This window comes from Camelina sativa, chromosome 20 (assembly GCF_000633955.1).
Source record: "Camelina sativa cultivar DH55 chromosome 20, Cs, whole genome shotgun sequence".
Lineage (NCBI taxonomy): Eukaryota > Viridiplantae > Streptophyta > Magnoliopsida > Brassicales > Brassicaceae > Camelina > Camelina sativa.
The window spans coordinates 8751694-8765708 of record NC_025704.1 but is presented as its reverse complement, the minus strand read 5'-3'; the positions used below and the strand labels follow the sequence as shown (position 1 = coordinate 8765708).

At 31.6% G+C, this 14015-nt stretch overlaps 2 protein-coding genes across 2 annotated transcripts; one reads left to right on the top strand and one right to left on the bottom strand.

The window, feature by feature from the left end:
• On the bottom strand, window positions 78-1974 carry LOC104770096 (peroxidase 57-like). Its single transcript, XM_010494446.2, has 3 exons — window positions 1691-1974; window positions 830-1278; window positions 78-720 (listed from the first exon to the last, which is right to left on the bottom strand). Exons 1-3 carry the CDS (start codon window positions 1886-1888, stop codon window positions 435-437), a joined length of 933 nt encoding a protein of 310 aa, XP_010492748.1. The 5' UTR covers window positions 1889-1974; the 3' UTR covers window positions 78-434.
• On the top strand, window positions 8364-10683 carry LOC104770094 (WUSCHEL-related homeobox 12-like). Its single transcript, XM_010494445.2, has 3 exons — window positions 8364-9097; window positions 9518-9693; window positions 10516-10683. The coding sequence occupies exons 1-3, from the start codon at window positions 8500-8502 to the stop codon at window positions 10531-10533; spliced, it is 792 nt and encodes a 263-aa protein (XP_010492747.1). The 5' UTR covers window positions 8364-8499; the 3' UTR covers window positions 10534-10683.

Sequence of the window (14015 nt, the reverse complement as noted above, 5' to 3'; positions counted from 1 at the left end):
TTTACTTACTTTTACTTATATTTTGCATATATTTTGGTTATTAGTTTCTTATAATGCGAGAGTTTCATATCATAGCATTAATGTTATTGTATCCTTCATTAAGAAAGCCAAGTTCACACTCTTACACATTTAGAGAACAAAACAAGAATGAAAAATAAAATTCATACATACAGTATATGATTAACAATGATAAGATATAAATCAATATTGTCAATACCACAAAATATTCGTATAGTTAAGATACATTATCCAAATGCAGACCAACATTATAATATATAGTAATTTTCTCAAAAGTCTTAAGAAAAGCCTTATTCATGCAATAAAACCCCAACCAAAACCAAAAATGAATTAGAAAATATAAAGAGGATTTGAAACTATATATATGTTTCAAATGTAGTATTATATCCACACTTTTGCTGTATAAATCAAGCTCATCAGTTGAATCTTCTGCAGTTTCTCCTGATCTCACCGTTACGGCCAGTAAGCACATCAACGGCTCCCATCTTCACCATTGCTCGAACGAACTGACGCTTGAAGAAGGCGTTGTTGTTAGCGTACCTAGCCACAATGCCACGAGTCTGTCGGTCAGTTGCGAGCCGTTGGTCAACCTGCAACACTCCTCTTCTTCTACGGATCTGCTTGAAGAACTGGTTGTCGAATCTCAATGGAGTCGACTGGTCTAGGGCCGCTGACGCACTATTTCTGCATGTGTTTCTTAGGCTATAAAAGAAAAAAAATCAGAATGTAATTTTGTTGATTTAAATAAAAGACTTATTGTTGAATGTGAGATCATTTAGTTTATAAATCTTGAACCTTGTAACTAAATTACCTGGTAACTAAAGCAGGGTCCATGGATGAATCGGGTCGTCCGGTACCTTGGAAATTAGTGATTCGGTCGCTGAAGAGACCACAGTTTCCTTGACCAACGGTATGTGCACCCAAAAGAGCCACAGCATCGAACGTGTTCAACCCTTTGTTGGTGAAGAAACTCACGGCTCCGGAGACTGAGATTGTTGGACCAGGTAAGGCCACGTCCACATTGTTCGAGACCCTACCGTCGCGCCTTCCTGTGGGGATGCTGTAGCTCGGGCCTCCGGCTAAGGCCACCGAGTCACGTGTAGCCAATGTGACGATGTCAGCACATGAGACTGTAGAGGGGCATGCAGCCTCTAGCTGAGCCTTGATCCGGTCGATCAGGTCAAATTCTCTGACGCTTCCGTTTGGTCCAGCGGCTTTCTCAGAATTGGTTGAGTCAATGAGGAGAGAAGCGTCACAACCCTGCAAATAAAAATATTAAAATAAGATTAATCAGACAAAATGATATGAAATTTGCGTGATTTTATGAGTTTTTTTTCTTCTTAAATATGCATTTTATATATACAAGTATGCAATATAGTTATATTGATTATTGAATCTCAAATTTGGATGATAATGTTTTTTTTTTTTGTAATTTATTATATTTTGATAATCTCAAATTTGATTGACAAACATATAAATAATTTAAAACTTAAAACTAAAAGCTATAAAAGTTTAAGCCACTATGAGTAACATATTTATTAAACCGCCTCTGAGGCTCTGAACATATGCACATATAGATATCGTATTGAAATAAGCAGTTAAAAATATATAATTGACATGGAGTGTTTTGAAAATGTTGAGCTATATCAAAATTGCTATATTAGATTCTTACCCTGACGAAGCAGTCGTGGAAATGCATACGGAGCAAAGCGGCAGTGACGGTTGGGTCAACACCAAACCGTTGGCGCACCAGATTGCGTACGATAGTCTCAGCTTGTGGGCATGACTGGCTATAAAACCCGACTCTCAGTTGAGCAAACGCGATCGGGAAAATAAAGAAAAGCACAAGAAGAGAAGAAAACTTCATCATTTTTTCTGGTGTAAGGAGTTTTCTTCTTTGTATTGGCTTATATAACTTCTTGTGGAACGGGTTGTGAGTCCTTTGAGATCAACCAGAAGGTATATATATATATACACGAGAACATCAACCGTCTACAAATTATTTAGAGACTATAATATTAATACATCCCATATATATGCCGAATATATTAGAAAGTCAAAGATTATGTTATTATTTAGATAATTAAGCTTAGAAACGTTTGCAAAGGCGTGCGAGCGACTTTGTAAACATTCCCTTGCCATGTTGTGAATTTAATATTGTTATACAGTTTGTATGATATGCTGAAAATCTGATCCAGCTAAGTCGATAATAGTAGAATTCTAATCAATTTACATGGTGGATTAGGTGTGCAATTTCATCCTAATCTGTTTCGATTTCATTTTCTTGCCGATTTCGATTATGAAAAAAAATGTAAAAGTCAATTTAATGAAATGGTTACCAGTATAATTAAGCGGTGGTTCTTTAAAACCACTTGGCTCTAATATATAAGTATATCTAAAAACATTTAACAAGACTTTCATATGATTGAGAATGTTTTGGAGGACTTAGGAAAAAAAGAAATGGATTTAAGTTTTGGACATTCTCTTTTATTTTAGTTAATGTCACATGTACAACAACCATATAATTGCAACCATAACAACTTAACAGTTGTTGCAATAGTTTAATTTTATCATAAACTGTTATCCAATAAGAGAAATATAACTAATTAAGTTTACCTCAAACATGGACATCACGACAATTGCTGATCCAGAGGTTCGGTAACTGATTAGTTTAGTCGTCAAATTATATATATATATATATATATATACATTCATAGTTAAACCGACTGATTTGTTGTTAATCCGTCATGCCTCAACAAATTTTGTTTAAAAGCTGTATATATATACTATACACTCAAATGAAATGTCAATATTCTTAATATATAGTGAAACCCCAAAAGAATATGTAACGTGTAGAAACCTAACATGATTTGATATTTTATATTATGAATACTGTAATACAATTAAAAAGTCATTCTAAAATTTCTGAAAAGTTCATAACTAAGAGATGTTTGAAAAACATTTGGAAACGATGTAAAAAAATAAAAAAAATAAAAGAAGGAAGAAGAGGGAAAGTGACTATGAGGTTTGGGGATATTATTTTGACGCTTTCGTTATCTGATTTTAAAAATTACTTCTAAAGTCGGTTTCGTGGCGAGTTGTGTAAAGATGCTGGCACAAATGATTTGCTTGTAATAATGTGACATTCTCTTCGGTTACATTATACTAGCATTGAATATTTTAAAATATCTAGTACTATTATTATATATATGCATTATTCTTTTGAAAAAATTATGTATAATAATAATTTGTGTTAGTATCGTGATTGTATTGTACCACTATTTAAAATTAGATATGCGCATAATAATATTTTAAACTTTTACTAATAAAATTGAAGTTTAATTTATAATTTCTAAAAAATTTGACCTTTTTTTCCAAATGGGTAATTTTCCTAACACGGCTACAGAAAATGTTTTTCACAACTCCTTTCTCTCAATCAAAATCCTCACAAAAGGTGTGGCTTTGGGTGTCCCTTACTTTACAATAATCCTATTGTTGTCTTTGAATCTGGAGTTATTATTCATGTTTGCGATCGATATATCTCACAGATCTCGAAGAGGATCACTAATAAAGGCAACTCGGAATGTTCAAAAGATACAATAGACTACTGTCGATAGACTACTAATGAGGTTATATAATCTAACAACTACAATAATCTTTTTAGTTGTTAAGACGATACCAGCTAAATAATACAACTATGTGTTATAGTGTGTGATCACTAAGATTGTCCCCATTAACACATTCAATGCAACTTCTTATGTTGCCCCTCCTGCTAACAAATTAAAGATGTTTTCACAACTCCTTTCTCTCAAGTCTCAATCATGATTCTCAGAATATGATGTGGTTGGAAGTGTCTTCGATCGGCACTCTTTGTTGTCTTATAATCTCATGTTTTGAATTTGTTGGTGATGCGGCTCAGATAACTCAAGTCCAAGTCCAACACGCCAAAACCATTGTCGTGATTCGTGAAGGCTGAGGCGATAGGCCGATAGTGGACCATACAACTAAGATATTTAATGAATAATGAACTTATATCTTATCTATAGCTCCTACCTAATTTCTTTTGCTTTTGATGTTCTCAAAAGGAATATATTGTATATCAAAAAGAAAAGAGGCTTATTCTATAATAAAAGTTGTTTTTATCAAAAAGTTTACTGGAGTAGCACCGATATAACTGACGATGATGATGATGATGATGATTGTAGAAAATATAGTATTGTTTGGGTTTAAATTTTAAAAGGTCTTTTGATCCCAAAAAAAAAAAAGGTCAAAAGGGCCCAAAAGGCTGAGCATATTCCCATAGGATCAAAACTTGCATTGGACTTTCTGTTTAATGTTTTATGCGTTTAATGGACATGCAAATATTTTTGTCTAAAACAGTATTTGTTTTGAAACATAGTGACAACAAGTTTTATCGTTGATAAATGATTTTTGAAACGATGACATTTACGCGTTGGGGTCAAACAATGACCCAAAAGGCTGAGCAATTTCGTTGTGTATACCAAAAAACGTAAATACAGCATATATATGTTAGCACTTATTTTTCAAAATATGATTAACGCATGAATCTCTAATATTTGACCGTTTACAGGTTTTTTAATTATATAATAGTACAAATCAAACAAAAAGGTTAATTGGAATTTAGCCTTTTGGCACTTCTTGTGATTGCTAATCGTTCAAGTGCGTGACACATCAGATCACTTTTATACCAGATTAAAACCTCATTTGTTATTTTTGACTAATCTATCTCCGTCCAAATGCTTCAATTTGATTCAACAAAATGAATTTGAGAAATTTGTTTAAATTTTAAATTTTCATTAAAATAAACCGTCTATATATATGTTATTTATTTCGCACAAAAATAAGCATCAATTTACAGTGTCTATCTAGATGAAACATCTGAATAAACAAACAAATTAGATCTATATAGAGCAAACGAAGAGCGGTCGTCATGTGTTACGTCAGGATACATGCATATCAAAATACAAATAATTTGTTGTAATATATTTGTTCTCTTTTTTCACAATATTTTTTTTTTCTTTTTCCTAGTTATTTTTAGTATCCCTATGAGTGCTCTGCAGATTCATCGCTCAAATTAACAAAGCTCAACTTGCTTCATAGTTCATATGCGTCAGCGGTCAGCCCCTACTATTATATTATTTGTAAACTGTCACAATGTTTGTAATCGGACGTCTGGTAGTATCAGTTTTATTTCACTACCTCTAGTTTTCCTTATGCAATATTATGATGCACGTAACTTATTACAGGGCATATTTTATTAGCAAAAGTTACATATACATGGAATCTAAGATTAAGAAAATTTCCGATTCTCATAAATATATGTAATAAAAGTATGTATTCGGTTGTATATATGTAGGTGTATGTATATATATATATATATATATAAAGAGAGAGTCCGTACATGTTAACAGAGCAGGACCACACAAGGAAGATTTCAGAGGAAAGAAGCCTCAAAAGTCTGTCTTATAAGATTGTGGTCTTCAGGACCACAAAGAGAGTGGCTTAAGGTTAACTTTAATGATCCTCGTACTGTCTCTGCCCAATCCCTAGGGGTCTACTACTTTATTCTTACTAGTACTAAGACTTTTACCATTGTCAATTTTGTATTTTTCCAATACTTCATATGACGTATTGTGGGCATAATCACTAAAGCTCCGTATCTTACAATTAATATCTCATCTAGAGACTCTCTTTTAAAAGATATTTTCGGAGACGTCTAATGACTCTAATTATAATTATAATTACAGTTAACTCTGTTTTGAGATCTCTTAATTTATCGGTGTGAATGCATTTATCATATAAAGAGATTTAAGGTGCAAACCTAAAACGTCCCAATAGCAACTTTGAGATGAGGAGGTTTGAAATAGATAGAGATCGTAAAATGTGCGCCTATATGAATACAATAGACCGTAACATAAGAAAAGGAAGAGAAAAGGACAAACAGCTTCGGAAGTCATAACAGACAAGTAATACCCAGTTGTATCAAATCAGTCACACTCAGTGATAAAAGAATTAAAAAAGACTTTCTTAACATTTACACCCACACAAAAAAAAAAGTAAAAAACTTTTTATGAAGAATCTAAACCAATACATGATGTAAGAAAAGAAAAGAAAAATAAATAAAAAAGCTGGACAGCAGACGAAAGTTTTGTAGCTGTTGAATACCTTATATGTAACATGTCATGGGAGGTTTGTTTCACTCTACTTCTAATTTGGTTGTTTCCTGCTGTGCATGAAACTTAAGATATTTCGAGACCCTTCTGTAATATGTAAATCACTATATTTAATCTAAGTGTCGGAGTTTTTTCTTTCTTCAGAGAATACTATATCGGTGTTTCAGTTATTCTCGTCCATGATTTTACAAAGTGTAAAATAACGTTGTAGATCCAAAAAGAAGTTTTATGCATAATATAGTTAACAAGAAAATATCCAAACAGATTACACTATACTAAGAATCATTTTCTAAGTATCAAAAACAAAAAGTACAGAAATTATATATATAAATTTTACACTTGATCGGTTATAAGTAAATTAGAAGGTGGCCGGCCATGTGAGAAGAAAGAGAAAGTACAGAGAAATGAAACTTTATAATAGTATTTTGAGGTAGTAATAAAAAAAAAATTGAGATGAAACAGCTAAGCAAGTAACACAAATCGTCAAAAACCAGAATGCATCTGAAAGAAACAGATTGTCGCCTATTGTATCTTTCGACGCTCTTGCCTTTTAACGCAATTTTATATTTGCATACGTACATGCACCCTTACCAATACATACGCATACGGCACACACGGACAACTTTGTTGTTAACAATCAAAAAGGAAGTGTAGTTAAAACCACACTCTTTCTGGCATTTTAAGTAGTGTTACAGTAGAATTTTATTTTGTATATTTGTCTCTCCACGAATAACTAAGATTCATGTTTAATGAAGGATTTTGAATTCTAAAATTAACAAACTAGACTAAATTATGTACCACCTTGATCTATAATAAGTCGTTAACGTAGATGTTGACTAAAAATGACAAATTGGTGTGTAAACTTATTATCCAAAAAAAAAAAAGGTCTAGTTTGTCAAGTAAAAGTAATACTAGAGTGCTTTTATTTGAAGTCATAGGTTAACAATGCAAACGTTACCTTGGAAAACTAAATTCAAAGATTGAAACAAAATCCTAAAGTATCTATTTCTTGTCATTTTTATTATTAGTTTATAAAATTCTGGACCAACAATGATGTACATAAAATAACGTTTCAATATTCAATCCAGTACTATAAGAATCGAGATTCGGATGACATAGTAACATAAGAATAATCAACAAAATCGCAGAAAAAAAAAATCTTCTATCAGCATAAATAACAGTTTCATTCATATATACAACTTTTTTTCTTTGACAAAAAAAAAAAATTATACGATTTTTTTCCGAGTCAAACATATTAAAGTGACTCCATAATCTAGATAGTGTTTGATCGGCTAATGTTGCTATATATGTGCGTGAGGAGTTCTAAAACTTGTCTTATGTCTTATCACTAGATATCTCAATCTAAGACAACTTTTACTTGACAAACAAAATCTTTTTTGGCCTCTGTTGCATGACGTAAGGATAATCTTTTTTCCACATTTAAAGCAACCTACCAGGTCCGCCCAAGGTTTCAAAAAGTTATTTGATATTCAATAAATTTATAAAGATCTAATAAATTTGTATCATATTTACAGCAGAAAGCAAGACAATCATAACTGGTATTTTCCCGTGTAACTAATTTCCGGTTAGGGCCTACGAAGTACGAACTTTTCACATTGCTTTTTCTAAAGGTCACGAAATTTAATCACAACGGATAGTATATATAATACCTTCGAGTTCGCATTATTAGATAGAAACTATAGTACTATTTAGAACAAATACTATAATAACGAATATGTCTGAGTATGACGTAATTTACTTTTCTATGTTTGATAAGATGATTGATATAGGATCTTTTCTCATTTGATAGATTTTGCTATTGGAGTTTGAAATTTATTTACATTTTTGCAATAACGCCATTTTGTCAATAAGAGAACACAAACAAAAAGTTTTATCATCAACTCAAGATCGAGAAAAACGCGTACCAAGGTTTGCTTCTGACTTGGTCTATATAATGTAATGGTGTAAAGCATTTCTTCACTAGTCTTGTTATATCATCAAATGATATGCAACCTCATTTTTTAAATCGTCTGCCTCTCAGGAATACGTGTTAACATATTCGACCGTACCCTGTATAATAGTAATATTTATATATTTAAGTGAGAACACTCCAATAGTGTAACTTAATATTTAAGGAAAACAAAACGAAGATTCATTGCGAATCTCTCTCCTATAAATCCATTACAAAAATCTCCCCTCAAGGCACCACACAGTCTCCTTTTGCGTTTACCATAGTCCCTAAATAACCAAAAACAAAAGCAAGCATATTCTTGAATCTTGATAACAAATGGATCAAGAAGGAGCATCGCAGAGCCCCTCGACTTCTACCGAACCGGTCCGGTCACGCTGGTCACCTAAACCGGAGCAAATTCTGATACTCGAATCCATCTTTAATAGTGGTATTGTTAACCCACCAAAAGACGAGACGGTGAGGATAAGAAAGATGCTTGAGAAATTCGGTGCAGTGGGAGACGCAAACGTCTTCTACTGGTTTCAAAACCGACGGTCAAGATCTCGCCGGAGACAGCGGCAGCTTCAAGCCGCCACCGCCGCACCCGCCACCTCAGGAGGAGCTGAAGACCACCAGCACATGACGGCCATGACCATGCATCAATATCCATACAGCAACAGCGAGATTGATTTGGGATTTGGAAGTTGTAGCAACTCATCATCAGCTAATTACTTCCTTAATGGAACTTCGTCATCTCAAGTCTCTTCTTTTTTACTCGGCCTCTCATCTTCAAGTGGTGGGTGTGAGAGCAATGGCATGGAGGATCTGTTTACAATGTATGGCCATCAATCTGATCATCATCATCAGCATAGCTCAAATGCACATTCGATGTTTAGCCCTTCTGATGGAAACTCCAATTTCCAATACCAACAAGGTGAATCATTTATATGCATGGCTCATTTCTTTTTTTACACCCGAAAATTTTTGGGTTAAAGATTTTAAACCTGTAAATCGAACTTTTTATCAAACAATTTAGGTTACAAATATTTGGATGGGTCATGTTTTTAGTGTAATTAAAAGCCATGTTTCTTTAAGGTGGATTTCAAACTTTAAAAAAAAAAAAAATCAATATTTATGTGGACTATATCTATTAGGGATACAATATTCCATTGAAATTTGAATAAAAAATTTTAAATGGTATATATAAGATATGAGTTACTCCATTCATTGTCAATTTATTTTAAGTTAGAAGTCTACGGTTTAATAACATCTTGTGTTTTGAGACATAGCTCTCAAATCTTTGTGTTTGTTTTTTTTTTATATATACATTATTATTATTTTCTTTCACTTAAAGGGTTAATGACGGTGTTCATAAATGGAGTTCCGACGGAAGTAACAAAAGGAACGATAGACATGAAAGCAACGTTCGGTGAAGATTCGGTGTTACTTCATTCCTCTGGTCTTCCTCTTCCCACTGATGAGTTTGGTTTCTTGATGCATTCTTTACAACATGGCCAAGCTTATTTCCTGGTAACTAATTAAATTTCAATTAATTATTTTTATTTAATATATACACTCTGAACAAAGTCCATGATGAATATTTATATATTATTTAACAAAAAAATATATTTTCATATATGATTTCCAGACCTTTTTCTCATGAGGAATGTCATTATTTTACCTTATTTTATATTTCGTAAATGAATTCTATATATAGTATTTCGTATTTCAAATTAGTATGTGAAAATGGGCTGTAGCCTGAAACCTAATTCTGGTCAAGTCCTAAATGTCTGCAGAAATTAATCTCAAGAACCCATCTCTCACCTGTTACTAAAACATAAAATATTTGTGCAGACAATATAATAAAATATAAATCAATTAATGATTGTCGGTTTACGTAATAAACGGATATCATTTTGTAAAAATCAATATCTGTAACTGAAGTTTTGTGATTTAACTAAGCTTTACCGATTGATGTCAGTCATATGTGACGTTTCTGGTTTTGTTCAAGTTTTCTAAAATGAAAAATGTATATTTTATTTCGAAATTTAAAGAATATAGCCAAGAAGTAAGAACACAAGAACCAATAAAATCCGAGTAATTATGCAAATTATCGAGTATTTTATTGAGTTCATTGGTAAAAGAGACCTTGGGAATTTATATTCTCTCTTGATCAAATACATATGTAGACGGTGTCAACATTTTCAGATTTCTAGAAATATAAAATGTTTCTAGTTAGGGTATTTCAACATTATCATTAATTAATCAATTATAGTAAAACCAAACACAATTACTATAATCATTTCCTAATTGTAAATCTGTTTTTATTTGTTTCATTTTTGTCATCGACAGGTACCGAGACAGACATGAACTACTGAACTGGCTATATCTTGTGTGGAAACATTATACAGTCGAATTATGTTTTTTTTTTTTTCTTACCGTCTATTGATTTTGTGTCTTTCGTGTATAATTGGATTAAATAAATGTTGGACTCTGTCAGATATTTTGTTTTCTTGTCGATTCTTGCTCGCCTGAACACAAACCTTAACCAACAAAACAAGTCAAATCTTAATTATAGATCTAGTTTGTGGAAAAATATGTCCCTTTAACTCGAAATATTTAACGATAATCCAAGAAAATTAAATTCAAAGGTTATGTTAGTTTTGATTTTGTTAATATCTAATACTAGATCTTAATTAGTACATTCTTAAAACTCAAAACACTTCCCAAAATGAGATATCTTTGGAGATTAACCAAGTGGGCTTATTGGGCCCTTCGAAATGAAAGTTAAGTCTGTTTATGGGTTTCTTTTGTATTTCTCTGCCCAACTAACCTATGTGGCTGGTATAATTGAATGGACACTAGGGATCCGACCCGAGCCGAGAGTAATTGAGAATTTTTTAGTTCAAACAATAATTGATTTATACATACTTTATTAATTTTTATCATTATATATATATAGATATATATTATTTAATCTAACCGAATAGTTATTTTTTATGAAAGGTTATACTGTAACAGATTAGGACGGTTCGAAGTGCGGATTTAAAGTTTTTTTAAATAAAATTAAATTTAACAAAAATATAAAGTAAATATTTTTAGTAACTAAAAACTATTTATAAAAGTAAATAGATACACCAAGGTGTCTAATGTAATATTTAGTGTATAAAGTGCGATTCTACGGAGACTATTAATTATGTATTCTTTGAATGTCCTCACTCGTGTGAAGTTTAGAATTTATCTTCGACTCCGGTCTCGTTAGAGGGTTTTCAATATGAGTCCGTGTAATCAAATTTGAATTTTGTTTTTAGGAGGGGTGCCTCTCAATAGGGTGATCCTGATCAATTTCTTCAATTTACTATATATTTTATGAGCAATCTGGAAAGCCATAAATAAAAGAATTTTTCTAAGGTTTAGAGATCGAGGCGAATGATATAATTGCTCAGGCTTTGGGCGATAAGTTAGCTTGAGAAGAGGCGCTCTCTTTTACAGCGATCATGTCCGCTCCATCTCCTTTTTCGGATGTTCAAGTTTCTTCACCTAGTTGTCAGATTGATAGTTCTTGGAAAGCAACCAATATGCATTCAAAATTCGGCTGGTGGTGCTGCGTTGGTGAGGAGCAAACCTTGTTGTTGGGGGCCAAGTGTCTAAAACGGAGCCCCTCCACCTACATTCGGAGTTAGAAGCGTTGTTGTGGGCCATGAAGCGGATACGTGCTGCAGGGATCGCTTGTCAATGTTTCGAGAATGATTGTGCTAAGTTACTCACTACGGTGCAGTCCCCTGAAGATTGGCTGTCCTTCTCCAACATGCTCGATAAGTTTAACCCGCTGGAGTCCTTACCACTATTCTCCATCACTTGGATCCCGCGTACGTCAAATACTAAGGCAGATTATCTTGCTTGTGCTTCATGTTCTCTTATCTCTGAAGTTTCTTTTGTAAACCCCTTCCCTCCACTTTGGACAACTAACCAAGGAATTTACTTTTAATTTATTGTTTCGTTGAAAAAAAAAAAAGTAAATAGATACACTTTTAGTTAAAGAAAATAGTTGTAGATGAGTTCAAAATCAAAATAAAATAAAATTTAACAAAGAATATATATTTAATTCTTTTTGTAAGTAAAAACAGTATATAAAAGTAAAGAGATCAACTTTTAGTTATAGAAAATAGTTTTTTTTTTTTTTGCTATAATACACTAATGTATATCCATTTACAAATCTACTATCTACATTACCACTAAAAGTGTATTTGTACACACAAATATATTTTACTGTTAAAATATACTCTTTAGTCTTTACTACTAAAAAAAAATTGTCTTTATGAACACATTAAATAACCTATTATATGTCTCTTCACTTTAACATTTTTAATAGTTACAAAAACGCATATGTTAATCTTACATACTCATATCTTATATATTACAATAACAGTCTTTTTGAATAAATTATTTGATTGGTGAAAAAAACATGAGAAGATCTTTTTTTTCTTCTTCAAATATCTTTTTCTCTACATAAAGACGAGTATTTACATATTTTTAAAAACAGTAATTAATCATATAATTTTCACAATCGTTTTTTCATCTTTTATAAAAAGTAATCATTTTTCTTGTAAAGTTAGCAAATTAAAACTAAAATAAGTAAACAATATTATAATTTTAAATTTTATGATATATAAATATATTCTTTATAATGATCTTTTTCTAAATTTTAAAGCAGTTAATATTTTAAAAACTGTTAAAAACAAAACTTTTGTTTTTTCTTTAAAAGATTTTAAATAAAATTAGGTTTTCTTTTCTCTATTTTACTTTTATATAAAATTTTTTTATGGTAGGTTTTGAATTTTTACATTCTAATATTTTAAATTTTTAATAAATTTAGAATTAACATGTGTCAACATGTGAATGATACCATCACTACAAGAAATTTGCTATATCACGTCGCTTTATTTACGACAGTACATAAACCGACGCAAAGTGAAAATATAGGAAGGAAATTTACGTCGGTTATCTAACTGACGTAAGTTTAGATAATTTAGTTTGTATTGGGCTTAATTAAACGTCCCTTTTACTATTTGGACTTAGGTCGAACAAATTAAACTCAATAATTCATTTGTAACACGACATCGTTTCAGAGAAAATAAAAAAAATATCTTTAGACTAAACGTTCTTCTTTGCTTCATCTCTTTCTTTCAACAGTTCCGAGTACAGAAATTTTTCTCCATCGATGTCGAAATCGAAAGTGGGAAACTCAAATCTAGGGCTGGGCAAAATAACCGATAACCAAATAACCGACCGAAACCGAACCGAAAAAAACTAAACCGAACCGAACCGAAATTCTTCAAATACCCGAATGGTTAGTAAAAATCTATATCCAAACTAACCGAAACCGAACCGAACCGAACCGACAATTAAATGGTTAACCGAAATATCCGAAAACCTAGAAGATATCAAATATTATATACTTAATATTATGCAAAACTATAAAATAAACTTAAAATATAAATTATTTCTAGATTCAAAACAATTAAATATTTTAAATAATCAATATATGTAAATGTTATTATTTTGAATTTACAAAGTTAAATACTATTTTGTAAAATTGAATCAATATTTTTCCCTTTTTTGTATTTTTGTTATTGTATATTTGGTTAATTTTGGTTATATTCGGTTAGTTTTGGTTATATTTGGTTTATTTGGTTAATGTTAATATAATTTATGTTAGTTATGGTTATTTATTTAAATAACCAAACCGAAACCGAACCGAAAGAAACCGAACCGAACCGAACCGAAATTTCAAAAATATCCAAATGGTTACTATATTACTATATCCAAAATAACCGAAACCGAATACAACC